Source organism: Nycticebus coucang, chromosome 21 (assembly GCF_027406575.1).
Source record: "Nycticebus coucang isolate mNycCou1 chromosome 21, mNycCou1.pri, whole genome shotgun sequence".
Lineage (NCBI taxonomy): Eukaryota > Metazoa > Chordata > Mammalia > Primates > Lorisidae > Nycticebus > Nycticebus coucang.
This window is the reverse complement of record NC_069800.1, coordinates 44,981,864-45,006,631: the sequence shown is the minus strand read 5'-3', so window position 1 is coordinate 45,006,631 and position 24,768 is coordinate 44,981,864. Positions and strand designations below refer to the sequence as shown.

At 49.0% G+C, this 24,768-nt stretch overlaps 1 protein-coding gene across 1 annotated transcript in view; it reads left to right on the top strand.

Moving 5' to 3' along the window:
• KIAA1755 (KIAA1755 ortholog) overlaps positions 1 to 24,768 on the top strand; it is a 48,298-nt gene that overhangs the window by 19,909 nt on the left and 3,621 nt on the right. The window contains exons 5-13 of the mRNA XM_053573974.1: positions 8,509 to 8,632; positions 11,308 to 11,401; positions 12,285 to 12,371; positions 13,965 to 14,081; positions 17,354 to 17,452; positions 18,399 to 18,553; positions 22,144 to 22,282; positions 23,728 to 23,850; positions 24,499 to 24,720. Coding sequence (XP_053429949.1) covers positions 8,509 to 8,632; positions 11,308 to 11,401; positions 12,285 to 12,371; positions 13,965 to 14,081; positions 17,354 to 17,452; positions 18,399 to 18,553; positions 22,144 to 22,282; positions 23,728 to 23,850; positions 24,499 to 24,720 — 1,160 coding nt within the window. The remainder of the gene's footprint in view (positions 1 to 8,508; positions 8,633 to 11,307; positions 11,402 to 12,284; positions 12,372 to 13,964; positions 14,082 to 17,353; positions 17,453 to 18,398; positions 18,554 to 22,143; positions 22,283 to 23,727; positions 23,851 to 24,498; positions 24,721 to 24,768) is intronic.

The following is a 24,768-nucleotide window of genomic DNA, read 5'->3' as shown; positions in this document are numbered from 1 at the left end:
GCTCAAAAAGTATTTGCTGGGCTCAGCATCTGTAGCCCAGTGGTTAGGGTGCTGGCCATTATACACCTGGGCTGGCGGGTTCGAACCCGGCCCAGGCCTGCTAAAAACAATGACAACAACAACAACAACAACAAAAAAAATAGCCAGGCTTTGTGGTGGGCGCCTGCAGTCCCAGCTACTTGGGAGGCTGAGACAAGAGAATCGCTTATTAAGCCCAAGAGTTTGAGGTTACTGTGAGCTGTGAGGCCACTGAGGGCAACATAGTGAAACTCTGTCTCAAAAAAAACAAACAAAAAAAGTATTTGTTGACTGAATGAACAGTATCCACATGGATGCTCCTCCTGCTCTCTAGTTTGACCTCCTCTTCTCTAGTCATCTTGTCCTCACTCTCCAGGCTACTCCTCCCATGGCATCCTCCATAATTAGCTGCTCCCTCCCTGGTTTCCATCTCAAGACCCCGACTCCTTCATTGCCTCCTTCATTACCACTGCCTCACTTTCCAGCCCTCCACTGTACAATGTCAATAACCATAAACCCCCTAGAACCGACATCCCACCGATCCAACCACCTCTTCCTGCCCTATGGCTATGTCCCTCCCATTCTCTATCACGTCATCATGTCCCTCCATCCCAGCATAGATCCCAGGGCTCCTCAGGGTGACTGCCCTTCAAACACGCTCACTTGCTTGCCTAGTGAGAATTCCAACCTCAGTGAAACTCTCCACCTCCTCCCCACTGACACCCTCAAGCGAAACAGAGCTGGAGAAATTCATATAACCAGGCTGATTTGTCATGTGTTAGATTCCTGACCACTGACCCCCGGGGATCCCAGGGGTGGCCTTGGATTCTGCTTCACCTTTGGAGTCCTGGATAACTCCCCCCCATCCTGGATGATGACTGCACACCTCCTCTGTCCTCTGGCCGTCCCCAACTTTATTCTCAGCGGACCTTCCTTGAGTTTTACTGAGTATGCAGACGCCACCTTTCCCTACCGCCCAGACCCACACAGCTGGCACTCTACCATGGAGGACCCGTCTGTGCACCCTAAGCCAACCCCTCCACCCATGCACTGTTACTGTTTACCCACTCAAAGACACACCTCCAGCAAGGTCCTCCCGCCTTCCCTCCGTGATCACCGCACCTCTTCTTCCTCAACCATTCCTGTCAGCAAGAGAACATGCTGTCACGCCGCCAGCTCCATGCGACCCTTGTTCTTTAGTCCACAAAGGAGCCGTCTGCATTGTCTGTCTCTGCACCTTCTCACCTCTTTTTCTCTTTTCCACTCACTCTAAACGGAATTTCTTCCCCACGTGGCCACTGATCAGGTCTCATTAAGGTCACCAATGACTTCCGAGTTTCTAGATCAATGATGGATTCTCAGTCCTCATCGTCCTTACCCTTCAGCAGCAGTTGACACAGGTGACCTCCCTCCTTGGAAGGCTTTCTTCACTTGCCATTCGTTCAGCTGCCACACTCCAGCTTTACTGGCCACACTTTCTCAGCCTCCTTTGCTGTCCCCTCATCTCCTCACCCTGTAAGTCCTAGAGGCCCCTGTGGCTCAGCCCTTGGTCCCCTTGTCCCCCATTCACACTCCTCCCTGCATTTTCTCCCCCAGGAAGTGCAGCCTTTGTTGTAACTGCTGTCTCTATAATGACAATCCGCAGGTTTATTTTTTCAGCTTGGACTTTGGCCATGAACTCCAGCCTTGTTCATCCAACTGTCTGCTACGTGATGTCTCTATTGGCTGTCTCACGGGCACCTCCAACTCAGCGTGTCCACGTGTGGACCCTGACTTCACACCCCTCCCTCTTTCCCAAACTTCTAGTCTTTCCTCATGATAGTAAGAGGGGGCAACTCCAGCCTTGATTGCCCTCTGTCTTGTACCTCCCACATTTATTTTAGAGACAGAGGCTTACTCTGTCACCTAGACTAGAGTGCAGTGGTGCGATCATAGATCACTTCAGCATCTAACTCTGGGCTCAAGTGATCCACCTTCTTCGGCCTCCCAAGTAGCTGGGACTACAGGTGTGTGCCACCATACCCAGCTAATTTTTAAAACCTTTTTTAGAGCCAGGGTCTTGCTCAGGCTAGTCTCAAAGTCCTGCCCTCAAGTGATCCTCCCACCTCAGCCTCCCCAAGTGCTGGCACTATAGGCATGAGCTTGGCCTCAATTTGTTAGTAACTCCTGTCAACTCTGCCATTAAATTGTGTCCAGAATCTGATGGCTTCCCTAGACCCAGGTCCAAAGCAGCATAGTCGCTCGCCTGTTGCAGTAGTCTCTTCCCCGTTGCCTCTGCTGGTGTGTCCTCGTAGCCAAAAGGCCCCCGGAGTCTGTGCTGCAAGGTCAAGATCTACTCCAGGCCAACCTGGTGAAGCAGATGTCCCAGTCTTTCTGAATCTTTTCTTCACCTTGTCCTGGCCTCCTTTCTTCTCCTTAGGACCTGGGAGATTGAGCTCCAAATTTTCCATAAAGATCTGTCCTCAGGAAAGAAACTGATCAACACTAAGGTTTGAATGACAGCTCCGTGCTGGGGGTGGGGGTGATGTTTCAATAGGCACTGTATTAGCTTCCTGTTGTGGCCATAACAAATTACCATGAACATAGGGGCTTAACTCGACACAAATTTATTATCTTACAGTTTTGTAGGTTAGAAGTCTGACATGGGTCTTGCTGAGCTAAAATCAAGGTGTTGGCAGGGCTGCATTCTTTTCTGGAGGCTCTCGGGGAAGCCCCCCGCCCCTCCTTCTAGGAAGTTTCTAGAGAGCACACACATTCCTTGGCTTGTCCCTCTCCCTCCATCTTCAAAGCCAGTAGCACAGCATCTTTCTGAGCCTTCATCCATTTTGATACCTTGTTCTGACCAAAGCCAGGTAAAGTTCTCTGCTTCTAAGGATTCATATGATTAGACTGAACCATCTGGGATAATCTCCCCATCTCAAGGTCCAAACCTTCATCGCATCTGCAAAGTCCCTTTGCCATGTCATGTAACATATTCAGAATTTGGGAGCTTAGGAAATAGACATCTTTGGGGCCACCACTCTGCCCACCAACAAGCACAAAGCCTTTGGAGAGGGCTTCCCAGGTTTCTCACTGCCAAAGCCCTAACGCAGAGGGAGTGAGCAGGGTCCCAGAGGGTGAGCCCTCACCCTGGGCTCTCAGTTGCCCTAGACATATCTTTGGGCTCTTTTTTGTCTTTGAAATTTTACATGGTCGTATTCTACTTGAGAATATATGCACACTTGTTGCAATATTAAAAAATGCTTTCAATTGTTTGCAAATTAAATTACTTACTATTTCCCCCTCAAAACTTGGAGTAAATCTAATGCTACTGGCAGGTGCAACAAATATTTTGGGGGTTTGGGATAACCTCCACCCCCCATACACCACCCAACCTGCCATGCCCATTTCCACCTGAGACATAGAACCCAGTATGAACAGCATAGCTTCAAGCCAGGGTTTTGAGGTGCTAATGATGGCATTTCTGGCACCAGCTGTTAGGTGAGTCTGGCCTTTGGGACAAAGGAGTATCTTTGGCCCAGCTAAAGACAAATCATCAGGACAACTGCTCCTTGCTCTAATCAGCTCAGCCAGCACTGACTGAGGGCCTCTGTTCTAGGCAGAGTTTGGTAGGGAACTGGGCAAGCGCATTAATTGCATAACCATTGCCTCCCAGTATGGAATGTTCTTTTTTATTTATTTTATTTTATTTTATTTTATTATTAAATCATAGCTGTGTACATTAATGCGATCATAGGCACCATACACTGGTTTTATAGACCATTTGACATATTTTCATCACACTGGTTAACATAGCCTTCCTGGCATTTTCTTAGTTATTGTGTTAAGACATTTATATTTTACATTTACTAAGTTTCACATGTACCCTTGTAAGATGCACCGTAGGTGTAATCCCACCAATCACCCTCCCTCCACCCACCTTCCCCCTTCCCTCTCCCCCTTCCCCCTATTCTTAGATTATAACTGGGTTATAGCTTTCATGTGAAAGCCATAAATCAGTTTCATAGTAGGGCTGAGTACATTGGATACTTTTTCTTCCATTCTTGAGATACTTTACTAAGATAAATATGTTCCAGCTCCATCCATGTAAACATGGAAAAGGTAAAGTCTCCATCTTTCTTTAAGGCTGCATGATATTCCATGGTATACATGTACCACAATATATTAATCCATTCATGGATCGATGGGCACTTGGGCTTTTTCCATGACCTGCAATAAACTTTCTGGTACAAATATCTTTGTTATAATGTGATTTTTTTTTGTCTTCTGGGTATATACCTAGTAGAGGAATTATAGGATTGAATGACAGATCTATTTTTAGATCTCTAAGTGTTCTCCAAATATCTTTCTAAAAGGAATGTATTAATTTACATTCCCACCAGCAGTGTAGAAGTGTTCCCTTTTCTCCACATCCGCACCAACATCTCTGGCCTTGGGATTTTGTGATACGGGCTAATCTTACTGGAGTTAGATGATATCTCAAAGTAGTTTTGATTTGCATTTCTCTGATGATTAAGGATGATGAGCATTTTTTCATATGTCTGTAGGCCATGCACCTGTCTTCTTCAGAGAAGTTTCTCTTCAAGTCCCTTGGCCAGCCTGCGATGGGATCATTTATTCTTTTCTTGCTTATACGTTTGAGTTCTCTGTGGATTCTGGTTATTAAACCTTTGTTGGAGACATAACCTGCAAATATCTTCTCCCATTCTGAGGGCTGTTTGCTTGCTTTACTTACTGCGTTCTTGGCTGTGCAGAAGCTTTTTAGTTTGATCAGGTCCCAGTAGTGTATTTTTGAAGCTGCTTCAATTGCCCGGGGAATCCTCCTCATAAAATATTGGCCCAGGCGGATTTCTTCAAGAGTTTTCCCTGCATTCTCTTCTAGTATTTTTATAGTTTCATGTCTTAAGTTTAAATCTTTAATCCAGTGAGAGTCTATCTTAGTTAATGGTGAGAGGTGTGGGTCCAGTTTCAGTCTTCTACAGGTTGCCAGCCAGTTCACCCAGCACCATTTGTTAAATAGGGAATCTTTTCCCCACTGAATGTTTTTAATTGGCTTGTCAAAGATCAAGTAACGGTAAGTAGCTGGGTTCATCTCTTGGTTCTCTATTCTGAGTATGGAATGTTCTAAGTGCTTGAAAACTTTGCTACTCAAAGTGTGGTCTGGGGACCAGCTACATCAGCATCACCTGACCTAGGGACAGAGACAGGACCTCAGACCTGCTGAGCAGGTCTGCCTTCTAGCAAGATCCCTAGGCCTGCTGAAGCTTGAGTGACAATGCTCTGCCCCTCCATTCATTTCCTAATCAATCACAGACACTGATTATCTGATCCAGCCTGGTGCAGAGCTCTGGGCTACAATGAAGAATTTGACCCAGTGTACCCAAGAATTTGACTCTTAGTCTTATAGTACCGAACAGAGACTTATATTTGCTGTGGGAAGCTGGAGGTGGAGATAAGGGAAAGGATTCTTTTTTTGTTTTTTCTTTTATAGACACGATCTTGCTCTCTTGCTCAGGCTGGAGAGCAGTAGCATGATCATAGCTCACTGCAGCCTCAAACTCTTGTGCTCTAATGATCTTTCTGCCTTAGTCTCCAGAGAAGCTGGGCCTACAGGTGCCTGCCACCACACCTGACTAATTCTTTCTTTCTCCTTCCTTCCTTCCTTCCTCTCTCTCTCCCTCCCTCCCTCTTTTCCATCCTTTCTTTCTCTCACTGTTTCTTTCTCTTTCTTTCTCTCACTCTATTGCTCATTCTGGTCTCAAACTCCTGGTTTCAGTTAATCCTCCCTGCTTCAGCCTCTCAAAGTGCTGGGATTATAGGTGTGAGCTACTGTACCAACCCAAAGGGTTTCTAAAGAGGATGTCTTTCGGGAGGAGGTGGCATCTTGGCTGTCTGTGACAAGATGAGGGGGATTTCACCAGAAATAGGGGAGAAGGGCGCCTGGGCAGAAGGAATAGAGTGAACGGGCCTGGGAGGTGGCATCTGCCACTGGTGACATGGAGGGATATGGTGCTTTAGTGTCCTAGGTGTCCTACAACTGCCATAACAAAGTACCACAGAAGGAGTGGCTTAGACACACAAATTTATTTTCTCATGATTCTGGAAGCTAGAAGTCCAAGTTCAAGGTATCAGTTGGTTTGGTTTCTTCTGAGGCCTCTCTCCTTGGCTTGTGGACAGTCCCTTTCTCCCCATGTCCTCACAGATTCTTCCCTCTGTGTCCTCTTCTGGTCACAGTCATAATATATTTGGGCCCAGCTGAATGACTTCATTTTAATTCAATTACCTCTTTAAAGACTTTTTCTGGCCTGTGGCTCAGTGAATAGGGCACCGGCCCCATATGCCGAGGGTGGCGGGTTCAAACCCAGCCCCGGCCAAACTGCAACAGAAAAAATAGCTGGGCGTTGTGGCGGGCGCCTGTTGTCCCAGCTGCTCGGGAGGCTGAGGCAAGAGAATCGCGTAAGCCCAAGAGTTAGAGGTTGCTGTGAGCTCTGTGAGGCCACGGCACTCTACCCGAGGGCGGTACAGTGAGACTCTGTCTCTACAAAAAAAAAAAAAGACTTTTTCTCCAAATAAGATCACATTCTGAGGTACTGGAGGTTAGGACTGTAACACGTGAATCTGGGGGGGAGTGAGGTGGGGACACAGTTCAGCCCATAACGCAGTGAATGAAGCTGGAAGAGTGAGCAGACCCTGGGAGACTTTGGTGGCAGGTCAGGAAGCTTGCACTTTCTCCTTGAGGCCATGAGGAGCCACGGAAGGTTTTAGAGCAGAGGACAAGCACCCCTGGAGCTGTGATTAAGCTTTAGTCATCAGGTTTACAGCAGACAGAAACTCACCCATTGGTGTGGCCCAATGGGTGAATCAGGTTCTTGCAGAGAAGATGGGGACATGGGCCTGTGGGAGACTGGGAAGCTGCTTCCTCTCTCCAGGCCTCAGTTTTCTCCTCAGTAGAATGGGCCCAGGGACCTGATGCAGTGTTCTCTTACCTGAAAGACCCATCAGCTGTGATAGGATTTTGGAGGGACATGTAGCCGCATCTCCAACTTTGCAAGTTGTACGATTTTTTTCATGATTTAATTATTTCACTGTTTTGACTTTGCATTATGAAATTTTTCTAACATACAGAAAAATACAGAGAATAGTGTTATGAAGACCCATGTACCCATTACCCAGATTTAATAAATCTTAACATTTTGGCATGCTTCGTTCATTATTTTTCTAAAGCATTTTAAAGCAAATTACAGATAGTCACTTTTTACCCCCTAAATACTTCAGCATGTTCCCTAACACTCACGGTATCATTCACACCTAACAGATTAAAAATAATGCCTTAACATCACTGACTATCCAGTTCATAGTCAAGTCTTTCCTATTGCCCTGAATGAAATGTCTTTACTTTTGAAATTTATAGATGAATCTTAGGAAATAAGTCAAACCAATATCAAGAGCATATAAAGTGATCACATATACATGTGTATTTATATGTATATGATCTATGTGCATAAATAAATATAAATTTGTTTAATTTTTAAATTATATCACGTTTTAAGACATACATGAAAGAAAGAATGTTCCAGATGGTGGGACCCCTGTATAAAGCTGTGCTTGTGAGGGTGGTTTTGTCCAAGACTTCATGAACTATAAGGGTCTTGCCCACTGCAGAGGGTTGTGCCCTCATGGTGTGGGTGGTGGTGGCTGCAGGGTGGCCCTGAGTGAGGTGACTCTGGAGAGCAGGGCTGCAGGGCAGGCAGATTTTCCAAGGCCTGGGCCTCATTCCCCCTGCTCTACTTCTCTCTCCCCAAACCCCAGCAAAGTCACTGGCTCCCTGGCCTTGGCCTCATGACCCTTGTGGGGAGAGTGGGGCACAAAGCCCAGATTCTTGGAGTGGAAATAGCCTGGTAAGAACCCACAGCTGAATGTCGGCAGGAATAAACAGTGAGCTGGTGGTCACAGGGCTGTGCTCTCACCATGAGAACAGAGAGGGCGATCATTATAGGCACCACCATTCGCTGAGCTCTTGCTGTGCTTCTCAGGCAGCACTGATGTATCCTCCAAATAACCTAATAATAAGCTCAATATATCCCGCCATTTAACAGATGAGGAAACTGAGGCTCAAAGATGCACTGACTTGCCCAGGGACACACAGTGTGACAGTATATAGAGCAGGGTCTTGAGCCCCTGTCTGTGTGACCCAGAGCTTCTGTGATCCTTTCCACTCAGGGTTTCCTATATAGAGGGAGCTCAGAGGAGGGGGAGGCTACCTCTGTGTGGAGGAGCTATTCAGGGAAGACTTTTCTCAGGATGTGACTTGTGAGCTGGTTCTTAAGGATGCATAAGAGTTCAGAGTTCATAGAAGCAGAGAGAAAGGGTATTCCAGGCAAAGGAATCATCATGGGAAAGGCCCTGAAGGCTATGAAGGATGCTGAAGGCCATGGAGGATGTTTCCACCACCAAATTTCTCACTGCTCAGGCATGTCCTCTCTCCTTCAGGTGGTCGAGACAGAGCCAGGAGGCCCCTGCTTCTGTTGTCAACTATGGAGCAGGCCTGGGAGGCACCGTGGTGCACAGCCTCAGAAGTCACCAAGCTACTGTCCTACCTGTGCGCCATCCCTAGGTAAGGCTCTGAGCCGCCCCGACCACCCCACTCCCACCTCAACCTCCTAGGCCCAGCACCCTGGACCAGGCACTGAGCAGAGAAGCGCTGACACTTCCATCCAGTTGTCTGTTCCCAGAGTCAGTCCTGAGCCACATTCTGGGGGGATGGGGGAAGGCAGGACAGACTACATCTCTGCCATCAGACGATCACCAGGCTGGTGAAGAGATGGATGGTACCTAAGAAACAAACCAGGGGCAAACAACTTTCAGGAGTGTTAATATGGTGAAGAAAACAAGGATGTTGTAGATCAGTGGTTCTCAAACTTGAACATGCATCAGAATCCCCTAGAGGGCTATTAAAACACATTACTGGAAATTTGCATTTCTTTTTTTTTTCAAATTTGCATTTCTAACAGTTTCCTAGGGATGCTGCTGGGCCCAAGACCACATTTTGAGAACCACAGTTGGAGAGCAAGAAGGGTGGGAGGGGTAATTTCAACTGGGAAATCAGGAAAGGCTTCCCTGAGGAGGTGGTAATTGAGTTGTCACCTGAATGATAAGTATTTGTTCAATAAAAATTGAAAGGGTGAAGGAATGGGTAAGCGTGCGTGAGTGATGAGTGACCCAGGCTGATTTCTAACACCCCTCCCTCACATTCCTTCCCCCATCACCATGCAGACTTCCCACATTGGACTGCCTGAGACCCTGCCCCCAGAGGTGTGTTGCTCAGGACTAGCTAATAGGCCCCAGCCCGATCTAGAGGTCTGCTGCTTGGGGGAGGGGGTGGCAGTACAGAAGAAACCCTTCAGATACCTCTTCATGCACCCCAACCCACAGGAGTCATCACTGCTACCTGCTGGCCACTGATAGTTTTCTCCTTTGTGTCCCAGGTAGAGTGGCTTTTCAGGCCTGAGAGGGAGAAGGGACACACTTTTCTGTGCTGGGAAGTGGCCAGCGTGGTAGACAGAGCCCTGGAATCCTACCAGTTTTTTATGTGACCTTGGGGCCCTAACCACCCTTCTCTGGGGCTCACCTGAAAAAAGGGAGTGACCCAGTGGGCTCTGACCACCAAGTGGGGTCACAAATGATGGGGATGGGGGACAGTGGCAATGTAAACTGTCGAGGGCAATGCACACTAGGTTCATGTGTGCTTGGTTTGTTTTTCCACTTGTGCTCTGAGGGAACATTGGCTGGGTGCCTGCTCTGGGCTCAGCTTCATGCTGTGTGGTGTTAGGTATTGGGACAATTAGTCCTTGACTTTAAGACCCTAATTCTAGGGACCCAGAGGCTCCTAACGTTGGGCCTGGCCTTTGGGGTTCTCTAGGCTGGTGGCAGAGACAAATCTGTAAAAAAAAAAAAAAAAAAAAAATCAGTATTCCAGCACAGGCAGAGTTGGAGGCAGATACCCCCGGAGTTGGCAGTCATCTCCCAAAGCCTCCTCTCAGCATCTGCCACTTTGCCTCTCTGTGCTTCAGCTTCCCCTTCTAGGATAGTAATAGTAGCAAATACACATATTTACATCTCCCTTACTCTGGGCAGTCACTGAGCACTTACATCAGTGAACTAACCAGTCCTCAGGACAGCCCCTCATGACCTAGACAAGATAACTTGCCCAGGCCACCAGACACTAATGGCAGTACCATGGCTCCACTCCTGTGCTGGGCCACCTCTGATTTTGTCTATGAACTGGGTGGTTGTAAGGCTTGCAGGCAGTTAGGGTTTATTTTCCAAAGCTGCCTGGTCATGATATTGGCCAAGGATACTGGGACCACAGGCATTCACTGGCCTCATATTGTACCTGTTGGCCTGCTGTTTGGGAGGCTGGGGTGGGGTGGAGTGTGGGTGAGGAATCGGCATTTTAACAAGTCCTGACAATGGGATCGGTTCTGGAAATCCTAAGGTAATTGCTGTAAAGTGACCCATCATAAGCTCCAGGCATTGTGGCTGAACCAGTGAGAGTTTTTGGCTGCAAGTAACAGAAAGTCTGATTCAAAATGTTTTACCTGATAAAGAAATATATCATTCAATGTCTCCACCTTATTTCTCTTTGTAAGACCTTTTTTTAAAGAATGTCTTTCCCAGAAGCTCCCCAACTTCTCCTTACCTCTCATTGGCTAGAAACATGTCACATGCCCCCATCTAAACCAATCATTAGCCAGGGGGATTGAATCACTACTATTGGCATCAACCAATCAGAAGACCAGTTCTTGAGAGGCAATGGCTGTTTGGAGGGACTTGGATTCTTGAACAAAATGAGGGTTATGCCCACACAAAAGTACTGGGTGAATGCTGGGTGACTCAACCACTGTAGCTGGGCTAGTGGCTATAGTTAGGAAAATTAAGACCGTAAAGGAGGGCCGCATGAGGTATTGAAAAAGCTCCCAAGGATGGCGGCGCCTGTGACTCAAGGAGTAGGGCGCGGTCCCATATGCCAGAGGTGGCGGGTTCAAACCTAGCCCTGGCCAAAAACCAAAAAAAAGAAAAAGAAAAAGCTCCCAAGGGAAAAGCCGTAGGCTTTGCCTGGAGAATAATCCGGAGGGCTTCCTGGAAGCGGCGTTGGTCTTGCAGGATGAAGTTTCACTAATAAATCAGGGCTTCTAGCAGCCAGTTTCCCTCACCTTCCGCTAGGTCCTTGCCTTCCTAAAGTGCCCCAGGGCATCCAGCAAGACTGCCAATTCTGTTTACCACCCACAGGCCTGAAGATAATGCCAAGGGGCTGGTGGTCGTGATTGATGCCCGGAAACAGCCCCCACAGCCCAGTCTGGTCAGTGCCCTGCAGGCCACTCAGGTAAGTGGGAGGTGGAGAGCCTCAGTCTCGCGAGTCTTGGGAGCCATCAGGGGTCTCCTGACATTCACTGAGCACTGTGGGCTCAGGGCTGGAACCAGGACTCCCAGGCAGGGACTTTTATGGCAATTAATAGAAACCCCAGCCTAAACAGGCTAAAAGGCGAACGAAGCTCATTGGTTCACGTAACTCGACAGTGCGGGAGCTAATCCACCTTCAAATAAAGCTTGATCCAGGGCTCAAATATTGTCACCAGGACCGGCCTCCTCTCTCTCCACTTCTGGCTTCATTCTCCTGTGACGGTGTCACCCTCAGAGAGCCACCCCCAATTCCCTTAGTTGGCAGCGTGGCTCCCAGCAGCTCTAACTTTCCATGGTCTCTCATTTAAATCCAGTAGGAAGGAGTGAGAGATTATTTTCCCCCAAGATCTTAGCAAAAGTCTCATTAGTCCGGATTTGTTCAGGTGTCCATCCATCACCCAATCCCTGTGGCCAGTAGAATATAGAACAAAGATTCACTGAGATCTCAGAAACTTCCTGACCTGAGTATGGAGGGGGGAAGAGATTTCTAATCAGCCACTAGGGGGCAGCAGAGTAAATGGAGGTTTGGTATATGCTTACTCCAAGGTCTGACCTCCTGGGGAAACTGAGGCCCAGACGGGAGGGTTTGCAACACAGCTTAAACTTGGGGCTGCCCTCTTGACTTCCAGAGATTTACCATCCAAACACATCACACAAAGGTCCTAGCCTTGGGGGAGGGCAGCGGAAACCCCAGCTGGTCCCTGTGGCCTATTTGCCTGCATCTTAGGGGGAGGAGGGAGGTAATAAAGGCCTGGGAAGGCTCAGTGAAGACTTAGGCAGCACTCTGAAGTGCTTCTCTTTGACAGGTTCGGGCCCCAGCCTCTATCGGAGCTATACTCTACCTGGGGGAGAAGGCGGCTGCCCGGCAGCTGCAGACATTACCCGACACCCAGGTGAGGGGAGGGGAGTTGCTGGGCTTGAGCTGAGCAGGAGTGAAGAGGCTGAAGAATTGCAGAATTCCCGAGCTAGAAGAGGCTTTGAAATAATCTAGGGTAGGGCAATAAATATGAGACCTGGGCACTACAGCTCTCCAGTCCTGCTCGAATCAGTCTCAGGATGATTTCTCCCTGCAACCCACTCCTGGTGGGTACTGCCCTATGCTTGAGAGTTGCATATGGCATGAACCCTATTTGAAAAGCTTCATCTGGTCAACTCTTTTTCCTCCCTTCACTGAGGCCTAAGGCCACACAGTAAGGTAGCCCACTGCCTTTTCTGTACTGTGGCCCAGCCCTGCTCCTTCTGTATTTCTCTCCCTAATTAATACAGATGTGGGGTTGACTGGAGCCTGCAGGGAAAAGCCTGCAGCTGCTTTTAATTAGTGCCATATCCCACAATAATGAGCAGGGGCACCTAGCCCTTTGCCCTGCTTCAGGAGGTGACTTAAAAGGTCTCCTTCTTCCTCCTGGTCAGTAAAGAAGCACATTGTGAGCTAGAGTTGTGCTTCTCAAACTTTAATGTGCCCGTGAATCTCATGGGGGAGCTCATCAAAGTGCAGGCTCTGATTAAGTAGTTCTAGACTGGGCCTGGGATTCTGTATTTCTTACATGCTCCTGGGTGCTGCTGGTGCTGCTGGCCCATGTGCTGCACTTTAAGTAACAAGGACAACAGATGGGTCCATAAAACCACAGAATTCACTCAGTCCCAAGGCTAGTTATCCTGAGCTAGTCCCAGAATAAGCCTCAAATTTCATTACCTAGGAGAGACAGTCATCTAGTCCCTGTTCCATGTCTTAGGGGGCACGGTTAGGATTTGGTGACTTTTCCCATCAGCCTGAAGAAGGAGTGAGTTCCTGGGTGGATCACCAGAGGACAGTGCAAAGAGGACAAAGAAGTTTCATCACAAGGGCCAGCTTCAATCAGTTTGTGTGATTGCCTAGAGAGCTGTACTGGGAAAGAACCAAGGGGAGGGATGCGGTGGAGGACAAGTGCTATGATTGATTAATGATGTCTGCCTTGGGCACAGCCTGGGAGAACAGTACTATGAATGCTGTTTATTTGCCATTCCTTAACCAGGGTCTGTTTCTGAATTTTGATTTGTGGGAGCTTCCAGAGAAGATTGGTTGCTCACAAAGTAATTCTTTTTTTGTTGTTGTTGAGACAGAGTCTCACTATGTCACCCTTGGTAGAGTGCCTAGGCGTCACAGCTCACAGCAACCTCAAACTCTTGGGTTTAAGCGATTCTCTTGCCTCAGCCTCTCAAGTAGCTGGGACTACGGGCGCCTACCACAATGCCTGGCTATTTTTTGTTGCAGTTGTCATTGTTGTTCAGCTAGCCTGGGAAGGTTCAAACCCACCACCCTCGGTGTATGTGGCTGGCGCTATGACCACTGTGCTATGGGCTCTGAGCCACAAAGTAACTCTTAAATCCAGGGTCACCCTTGCCCATGGAAGGTGGAATGGTGCTAGGGAGGGGATCTCAGAAGGACCTTCTCAAACTCTGTCCCCACACTGAATCTCTGGTCCTCTTGATACTTCTTTTGTCTGCAGGTGGAGGTGCTGACCTCGTTGAAGGCCCTCAGCCACCACATGGACCCTGACCAGCTGCCTGCAGCCCTGGAAGGCCCCTTTCCCTACTGCCACAGCGAGTGGGTGCAATTCTTCCAGGTGTTTACCGTCACAGTCTATGTCCCCTGACCCTCACTCCTTCTCTTCCTCCTTTTACTCTTGTGCCCCATGGACCCATCAACCTGCCAGGTTCAAACCAGCCATTCAACAAAGGTTTACAGTGAAGGTACAGAGTGGAATGATAAAGAGCTCAGGCTCTGACGCCAGACTAGGTTCTAATCCCAGCTCTGTTGGGTGATCCTGGGTAAGTTACTTACCTTCTCTGAGCTCTGGTTTTCTTATCAGCAAATTGGGGGTAGTAATAGTACCTCTTCATGGGGGTTATGAGGATTAATTGAGTTAATGAGGGTAAAGAGCTCGAACATGCTAAGAACTGTATCTGTGTTAACTGAAAATAAATGTATAGGCATCTGCTCTGTGAACCACACAACAGCTCAGGTCGTGGTGCGAGAGGAAGGAAAGAAGGAAACTGCCAGTGGTGAGCTCTTTTCCTGTGGGATCACAATTCCTCCTCACTGCAACCCTGAGAAGGAGTATTTTATGCCCAGTTTAACACACGAGGACATGAATGATGGGGATGACTTGCACAACAGCACGCAGAGGATGACAGGCAGAAGCCAGTGCCCATAAATGCCTGCCCAGGGTGGTCAGCGTCAACCCAGTCACATTTGGGGGCTGGGTAATTCTTTTTGGTGGGAGCTGTCTCATGCCCTGCAGAGTGCTTAGCACCAACCTTGACCTCTATCTACTCTACCTCACAAATTATGACAATCAAAAATGTGTCCTGACATTGCCAAATGTCTCTAGGGGACAAAGTCACCCCTTGTTGAGAACCACAGATCTATACTAACAGTCTAACATGGTGGTTTATTTGCTTTTTCCCACCATTTTTTTTTTGAGGCAGAATCTCACTCTGTCACCCCAGGTAGAGTGCCGAGGCATCAGCCTAGCTCACAGCAACCTTAACCTCCTGGGCTCAGGTGATCCTCCTGCTTCAGCCTGCCAAGTAGCTGAGACTACAGGTACCACAACTCCTGGATAATTTCTCTATTTTTAGTAGAGACCAGCTCTGGCTCTTGCTCAGGCTGGTCTTGAACTCCTGAGCTCAAGGAATCTCTCCACCTCGGCCTCCCAGAGGTCTAGGATTATAGGCGTGAGCTACCACCTCCAACCTACACGATCTTTTTAAAATTATATTTTTCAATAGGCCATATATTCAAATCTCAAATGGTACAAAAGGGTGTATGCTGAAAAATCTTCCCTACTTGCCCCCACCCCAGGCCCCTAGAGGCCTCCCATTAATCTGGTGGCTTTTGAACTGTACTTTATTATTTTAAAATAATTATATTTCAAAATATTTAGGAGATACAAATGCTGTTTTGTTACACAGGTATATTGTATAGTAGGGAGGTCTGGGGCTTTTAATTTACCCCTTACCCAAAGGGTGTACATTGTACCCAACAGGTAATTTTTCATCCTTCTTTGGCATCTCCAGGGTCTAATATTCCACTCTGTACGACCATGATTACCCACAGTTTAGCTCCCATTTCTCAGTAGAACATGTGGTATTTGATCCCCCATTCCTGAGTTATTTCACTTAACATAGTAGCCTCCAGTTCCATCAGGTTGTTGCAAAAACATTATTTCATTATTTCTGTTGGCTGAGCAGAGCTCTGTGGTATGTGTGTGTGTGTGGGGGGTGTGCCCCATTTTCTTTATCCACTCATCATTTGGTAGACACTTAAATTGATTCTTTATCTCTGATATTTTGAATTGTGCTGAGGTAAACATAGAAAGGCAGGTGTCTTTTTTCTTTACATAAGTTCTTTATTTTAACATACAATGTAAGGCAGATCTTCTGAGAGCCCTTTGAGCTCCGCGAAGAATCCGGTTAGATAACAACCAGTGGTTATTAAGCGCAAGGCTCGATTCCGCCTTTTCCCCTTTTCTCTGAATTGCTTTTCTTTCTCTCATCCTGAAAAGACATTTTCATTTTACTCTCTCGTTTGAGTTTGTTTGGGCTTTTCTCCTGAGAAGTGGCATTTTCATGCTGCTAAATTGACTTTTTTAAATTTCAGATTAATGCGAGGATATTAACCATTAGGTTATACAGTTTACACATGGAAAGTTAAAGTCCAAGTTGTAGCTGTGTCTTTCGCCTAAGGAGTGTGATATCTTCTTGATATAATGACTTCTTTGGGTAGGTACCCAGTACTGGGATGGCTGGATCTATTTTAGCTTTTTTTTTTTTTGAGATAGAGTCTCAGTCTGTCACCCTGGGTAGAGTGAGGGTGTCAGCCGTGGCATCATAGCTCACAGCAATCTCAAACTTCTGGCTCAAGCAATCCTCTTGCCTCAGCCTCCCAAGTAGCTGGGATTACAAGGTGCCTGCCACGATGCCTGGCTAGTTTTCTATTTTTAGTAAAATCCAGGTCTTAGTCTTTTTCAGGCTGGTCTTAAACTCCTGAGCTCAACCAATCCACCTGCCTAGGCCTTCCAGAATGTTAGGATTACAGGCATGAACCACTATTCCCAGCCAATATTTTAGCTTTAAACCCTCTCCTTTAAATGAAATCTTACTTATAGTCCCAGAATACAAAATTTATACTGATAGTGACTAACGGTACATTGGGGGCTCCATTCTAAGTGCCATGTACACATTAATCTGTTTAATCGTCACACAAGTCTGTAAGGCAGGAATTATTGTGATCCCCATTTTTACAGAGGAAAGTGGAAGCAGAGAGAAGTTAAGGAACTTGCCCATGGTCTCGCAGCTTGTAAGTGATGGAGCTGGGTTGAAGTGGGACCGGGAGAAAATGTCCCCCACCCCAGCTCTCCCTTCCCTTCCTTCTTGGCCCCCTCTGGCCTGGGAGTACCTCAGGCCTATCTTCTTTCTTTTTTTTTTTTTTTTTTTTTTTGTGGTTTTTGGCCAGGGCTGGGTTTGAACCCGTCACCTCCGGCATATGGGACCGGCGCCCTACTCCTTGAGCCACAGGCGCCACCCTTCCTATCTTCTTTCTTCTCTCTCTCTCATTCCCAACACCAGTGCTTCCCAAAGTGTGGTCCCCAGGCCAGCAGCCACAGCAACACCAGGGAACTTGTAACGCATTCTTATGCCCCATCTGAGGAGCTGAGTCAGAAACTCAGGAGTAGGGCCTAGAAGTCTGTGTTTTAATTGGCTCTTCTGATGATTCAGATGCAGCTGAGGTTTGAGAACCACTGCTTCACACCAACTCTGTGTCCTCCTGGGTGGGGCAAGCATCCTCCCATTGGCCCAGACTGACAACCTCACTCTGGCCTCTGTCCTACAGAAGCTGGACCCTTTCCTTGCTGACCTCCGCAAAGCCTCCTCCCTGCTACAGGCTTCCATCAAGGAGTTCGAGAAAGCTGACCCTCCTGGGGGGCTGCAGGTGAGCCTGGAGCATGGGCTGGGGAAGCTGCACCACGCCCCAGACTCCACCGACCAAGAGCATGGTCAATGGGACAACCAAGGGAGTATACCATCATCCCTGCTTTTCATTCATTTGTCTAATGTTTTGGGGGCAGCTACAGTGGGTACTGCACTGCAGACACAGCCTTGGGCAAACTGAATTGTACTTGCCTTCACGGAGTTCATGGCAAAGTAGCAGATGTTGCCTTTTAAAAAGTACACAAAGAAATGAATATGTAGACCCAAATTGTGGCAAATGCCATGAATGTAAGATTGAGAATAATGGGAAAGGAAGGAGGGCCTCTCTGAAGAGATGGCATCTCAGTTGAAGCCTGAATTTGAGAAGTAGGATGCCTTTGAGGGGGCCTGTGTTCCAGGGAGAGGGCAAACACGTGCAAAGTCCCTGAGGTGGGATTATGCTCGGGGTGTTCAGGAATGGCAAGGTTAACGTGAAGCTGAAGGAGTGGGAGGGAAGAAGGAAAGAACCATTGTAGGTTCAAGTAGATCCAGCAGGGGCCAGATCAAGGAGGATTTGGGTTGCATTTTGATTCTAAGTGGAAGTCACAGCACTGTCTCCCCTTGCCAGGAGCAGGGACAGGGACAGGGTGAGGTTGGAGGTTCAGATTTGCACTTTGAGATGCATTCAGCTGCTATGTAGAGAACAGACTGTAGGGGGAGCCAGAGGGCAGCAAGGAGATCGGTAAAGAAGCTGGGATGGGTGTCCAGCAAGAATAGGGGTGGACCAGTGAGGTTGCCATGGTGATGAGAGAGGGAGTGATTCTAGGAGATGTAGAGATAGAAAGGACTTTTTGGAGGACCTTGAATGTCAAACTGGGGATGTCAAGCTTGTTCTGGCGTGGGAAGCCTTCCAAGGCTGCAGAGGGAGAGTGGGGATTGGCCCTCACGGTACCTCTCTGCACTGGCAGGAGGCCACCAGGTGCCTAAGCAAGTCCAAGGAGCTGATGGAGGCTGTGCTGAGGGACCCTGGCCTACTGAGCCTCCAGCGGGAAGGTGGAGCCACCCTGGCCAGGCTGCGGCATGAAGCCAGCAGGCTGGACTTCAACCCCGATGTCAGGTACAGGTATCCAGGCCTTCCCTGCCCTGCTCCCATCCTGTTCTGTGGCCTGGGAGCTCAGAGCTGGAGCCACCCCCAACAAGGGGACACATTGTGGCACTTTCAGGGCCTGTATCCCAGATTGAGGCCTGCTCGGAGGCTGCTACCCTGGGCCTTGGCAATTTCCTCATCTCTTTCCTGCTGCCTCCTTCGGCTCTGGCCATCTTCAGCCCGGAGTGGGCATTTGGAGGACATTCCCTGCCCATTTCTGGTCACCCTCATGGACAAGTGCTTTCTCTGTCTCAGATGCTGGGTGGGCTGCTTCAAAGGCCTGTCTTATTTATTCTGATAAGACCCTATGAGGCCTATATCGTGCTCACTGACTGGTGGGCACCAGAGGCTCAGCATACTGAAATAATACCTGAAAAATGGCCAGTTGGGAGTTTGAATCCAGGCCATTTGGGCATTCCACCCCATGTCCCTGCCTTTCCTGGTGGCCTGTTCAGTCTCCCTGGGAGAACCTCTTGGTGTGTCAGGGAAAATGGACATCCCTGGAAAGTACCAACTTTCTTAAATTTCAGGGGTGGGGGAAAGTCAGTCATTAAATTGATCAGTAATTGAAAATATTTTATCTCTATTAGAACATGGCTACTAGGTGGGCGGAGGGAGGGGGATTGGTGGGATTACACATGCGGTGCATCTTACAAGGGTATATGTGAAACTTAGTAAATGTGGAATGTAAATGTCTTAGCACCATAACTAAGAAAATGCCAGGAAGGCTATGTTAACCAGTGTGATGAAAATGTGTCAAACGGTCTATGAAACCAGTGTATGGTGCCCCATGATCACATTAATGTACACAGCTACGATTTAATTAAAAGAAAAAAAGAACATGGCTACTTATATTCAGGATTCAAGTGCAAAGTTTCATGAGCTTTTAAGAATAATTTGTTTCACTCACAGCCTGTAGCTCAGTGTTTAGGGCACTAGCCACATACACCGAGGATGGTGGGTTTGAATCTGGCCCAGGCTTGCTAAACAATAATGACAACTACAACAACAGGTGTTGTGGCAGGCGCCTGTAGTCCCAGCTACTTGGGAGGCTGAAGCAGAGAATTGCTTAAGCCCAAGAGCTTGAGGTTGCTGTGAGCTGTGATGCCAGGACAGGGACTCTACCAAAGGTGACATAGTGAGACTCTGTCTCTGGAATTTTTTTTTTTTTTTTTTTTTGTGGTTTTTGGCCAGGGCTGAGTTTGAACCCTCCACCTCCGGCATATGGGACCTGCGCCCTTACTCCTTGAGCCACAGGCGCCGCCCGTGAGACTCTGTCTCAAAAAAAAAGAGAATAATTTGTTTATTGAACCAACACCTAAGTAGCACTTAGCACACCCACAGCATCGCCCCAGGGGCTTTACAAATATTAACTCATTTAATTCCCACTCCTGCTGTAGATCCTGGTAATATTCTTATTTTACAGTAGCAGAGCTTGAGGTGCAGAGATAGGGCAATTGACTAGCCCAGGGTCACACAGCTGGAGTGTGTTGGGACCAAGACTTGAAAGCTGCAGCATTAGACTTTGAGAAAGATTCACAGTGTGGGAGCGCTGGCAGCAGTGGTGTGAGGTCACCTCCCTGTCCCTTGCAGAGCCAGGTGGGGCTGGCACTGTCTTTCTCAACCTGTCCGCTGCTCACCTGCCCTTGCCCTCTGGTCCACCGAAGTTCCCTCCTGCCCCTTGGCTGCCGGCAGCTCCACCAGGGGGCACTGTGGTCCCACAAAAGCTGCCGCCTGCTTTTGTTCCGCCGGTGGCGCCGCAGCCCCAGACTGTCTTGCTCCAGGTGGGCGGGCATTTTCGAGCCCATTCACGCACCCTGGGTCCTCACCCCTTCGCTGGAAGGGTGGCGACCCATGGAGAGCTGCGGTCATGTAGGGAGGCCCCGGCAGAGTGGGCGCCCCCTCCCGACCCCCGGAAAGCAAGCTTTCTTCTATCCTCTTTTTATTTTCCTCCAGGGCAGGGTGAGGTGGAATTTGAGATTTTGCCCTTCACTCAAGTGTGGCCCTCCCTGGAAATCCCATCCACACCCCTTCCTGTGCGTCTTGTGGCTTTGACTTTTTTTTTTTTTTTTTGAGACAGGCTCTTGCCACTACAAGCTCTTGCCCTCGGTGGAGTGCTATAGCGTCATAGCTCACAGCAACCTACAACTCTTGGGCTCCAGTGACCCTCTTGCCTCAGTTTTTCTATTTTTAGTAGAAACGGAGTCTTGCTTTTGCTCAGGTTGACCTCGAACTCTTGAGCTCAAGCAATCCAATCCATCTGCCTCGGCCTCCCAGAGTGCTAAGATTACAGGCCACCACGCCCAGCTAGATATGACCTTTTTTTTTTGAGAGAGAGTGTCTCATTTTGTTGCCCTCCGAAGAGTGCTGTGGCCTCACAGCTCACAGCAACCTGCAGCTCTTGGGCTTAGGCGATTCTCTTGCCTCAGCCTCCCGAGTAGCTGGGAGTACAGGTGCCCGCCACAATGCCTGGCTATTTTTTTGTTGCAGTTTGGCTGGGGTCAGGTCCGAACTAGCCACCCTCTGTATATGGGGCCGGCACCCTACTCACTGAGCCACGGGCACGGCCCAGCTTTGACCATCTTTAAAAATGAGGTCTAGAAACAACCCTGGACTGGCTCCAGTTCAGACTGCCAGCCGTGGGAGTCATTTCCTCTCTCTGGACCTCAGTTTTTCCATCTAAAATGAAGGCTGGGAGTGCAGCTACTCACCATCATTGCATTAGGGATGGTGAGCGCTGATACACACTGTGTGCTGGGCACTGCACTGTGTTTCACTCACATGAGAGCTGGTTCTCAGCCCTGGCTGTTCCTGGATATGTCTAAGGTACTTTAGGAAGCACCAGTGTCTGATGTTTGGGTCCACTGGGAGAGTCTGACTTAGTTGGTCTGGGGTAGGGCCTGGGCATTGAGATTTTTTTTTCTCTAATCATGTCCAGATGAGGTTTGAACTTGCCACCTCTAGGATGGCAGGGGTGGTGCTCTAACCACTGAGCTACAGCAGCCAGCCAGCGCTGAGATGTGCCCAGCTGGCATTGAGATTTTTGGAAGCTCCCAGTCAGGTTCTAACATGTAGCCCAGGCTTCAGAGCCAAGGTGTTGTATTGTTCAATCCTCACAACCACTCTGTGAAGGGGATTCTGTTGTTATCCCTATTTTATAGATGAAAAACAGAGACACAGAAAGGTTGAGAAATTTGCACAAAGTCTCATACTAGAAGGCGGCAGGGCTGGGGTTTGAACCCACCTCTGTCCACATGGCTTCATAACCTCATAGGAAAGGGGGAGGGTCATTTCACTTCCTGCTCCATCCTCTGGTTCTCCCAGTCCCATGTAAGGGCAAAGCTGAGGCCCAGAGAGGCATAGGGACTTAACCAAGGTCACACAGCAAATCAGCAGCTGGAAATAGCAGTGGTGTAGGGTTATCTCTCCATCCCTCACGGTGCCAGGTGAGGCTGGCACTATTTAGGCTGGGGCCACAGAGTTAGGGGGCAGGCCTATGCTAGGCAGAGGTGCACGAGGGTGAAGGGGACATTGTGGGCCTTTTCTCACCCTCCCGCACCTCCCAGGAGCCATCTGGCTGAAGCTACCACCTTGTACAGCCTTGTGGACGAGCAGCTTCATGTCCTGGTCACTGTGTCCAACAACCTCCTGGGGAGGCTGGAGCTCCGTATCCGTCTAGGTCGCCTGGAAGCTGCCATCCACCAGGTGAGAGGGGGGCTGGCCTGGGGCACTGGGGTACTGTGTGGCTGCCTTCCTACCCTGGACCCAGAGCCAGCCAGGTGAAGGCTCGGCTAGCTGTCCTTCGAGGGCCAGGCAGGCATCCCTGGGGTATGGCAACTGACATGGCACTCAGTAAGTCCTTAATGGGTGAAGATATAACCCCAAGAGCTGCACTTAGTGAGTACCAACTATGTGCCAAGCCCTGGGCCATAGCCTTTAAGAACATCATTGCTTTTCAACTTTATCTCTTACCAGTGCTGTCGGGAAGGTGTTAGGATTTCACCCACTGCACAGATGAGTAAACTGAGTCTGGGAGACGTTATGTCACTTTCCCATAGTTGCATACACAGGGAGGTGTCTGAACTCACATCTGGGACTGCTTTATCTGATAGCTGACATGTTCCTTTAAGCCTGAGGCCTGGAATATAGTGTATCCTGATCAGACAGCCCAGGTTCCAATCCCAGCTCCAGCATTCACCAGAGGTGTGAGCCTTGGCAAGTTACCTGTTCAGTGCCTCAGTTTCCTAATTTGCTGATAATCTTAGTACCTGCTACATTGGGCTCTGTGAGCATAAAGTGAATAAAGATGTGCTCTTTAGGACACCCCCGAAGGGAACAGCCACTTGAGAGCCATCTGACACCTCTGTCCCTCATTGAATCTTCATGTCTACCCCATTTTGCTACCTAGAAAATCACAGCCCGGAAAGGGGAAGTGGTTTTCCCGTTCACACAGTGAGTCCCCAGTGGGCCCCCAAACCTTCCTCTCCAGCTTGCTGCTGTTTCCCCAGCACTGTTTGCATCACCCCATGCCCTAGGAGACTCATCACCCCTAAGGCCATCCTTTCTTTTTTTGAGAGTCTTGTTCTGTTGCCAGGGATAGAGTGCAGTGGGGTCATCACTACACCCTCTATCTCCTGGGCTCAAGTGATCCTCAGGGCTGTCCCTTTTAGGACTGGTGGCACTGAGTGGTTAAAGTAGCTTAAACTTGCCTCCCTGTGGCTTCATTCAGGCAACAGTGTGCATTGAGGCCTACTACCCTGTTTCCCCGAAAATAAGACAGTGTCTTATTTTAAGGTGTGCTCCCAAAGATGCGCTAGGTCTTATTTTCAGGGGACGTCTTATCTTTCCTGTAAGTAGGTCTTATTTTTGGAGGATGTCTTATTTTCGGGGAACGGGTTATGTGTAGGGGTCTCACACAGGGAGTCCTCTCTCCTTTAGATATACAAGAGTGTGACCCACTCACCCTGCACCCATCCCCAAATTCATGCCCAGAATTGGTAGAGTTTCAGTCCAGGCCAGTGGTCATGGGCCTAGCCACTAAATGACCGAGGACAGAAGACTTCAGCCTCCAAGGAAGTGGGGGTGGGGGACTGGCCAAGGGGCATCTCCCTAGCAGTACCTCCTGTCCAAACTGCCATCCCTTGCCCCAGGTTGGTGACTGGATGGAGCAGGAAGGGAGCCAGTGCCTGCAGGTGCTGACCCCCCAGAACGGGAGTCTGGAGACAGTGGAGAAAGCCCACGCAGAGTTTGAGGACTTCTTCCTTCAGGCTGCCGTGCGTCATGAAAAACCAAGGAGCATGTGGAAAGGGCGTTGAAGGGGTGGCACTGCCAGGGCAGGGATGCAGAGGTGGGCAAGTGCAGAGAAGTTTCCAGAGACAGGAGATGGGCTTAGACCACAAAGGCTCAGTGGAGGTGTTATCTCCTCCAGGAAGCCTTCCCAGAGCCAAGTCCCAAGAATATTCAGAATGGCCCAGAGGGTTTCTTAAAATTCAGGTTCCAGGGCCATCCCCTAGGCTTACTAAGTCTCAAGGAGCAGGGCAGGGACGCTGCAGCAGGATGATTCTGCCCATCTCAGGGCTCTGGAAACTCCCAGGCCAGGGAGAGGGAAAGGGTGTATACAAAAGAATGGCCTCTAACCCAGACTTTGGGGTCAGGAACATTTTCCAGAAGGAAGTGACATCTAAACAGACTCCACTTGGGCAACATGACCTGCCAAGGCAAAGGCCTGGACTTTCTGAAGCATAATATTTATTAAAAAGCCCTGTGATGTGGGTGTCATTAGAGCCCCCATTTTATAGATGCGGAAACTGAGGCTCAGGACGTCTCATAACTCAGCACCAGGGCATGGGAGGTTCTTGAGCTCTGCGGGAGGCCGCAGCCAAGCTGGGCACTGAGTGCAAGTCCCTGCCCTCCCCTCTCAGGCCCAGTACCACCGGGGCCTGGAGCTGTCCAAGCAGGCAGCCCAGCTGGGGGCTGCAGCCGGAGTGGCCAGGGAGGAAGGAGAAGCAGCCCTTGCAGAGCTGGCAGCCTTCACCTCCACCCAGCGGGCCTTCCAAGCCAAGCTGACCCACTTCTACATGGCGGCCGAGCGGCAACGCACTGACCACGAGACGCTGCTCCACCTGCACCGCTTCTGCAAGAAGGTGAGTCTCGGGGCCACACGCCCAGACCCCTCTAACACTTGGCTGGGG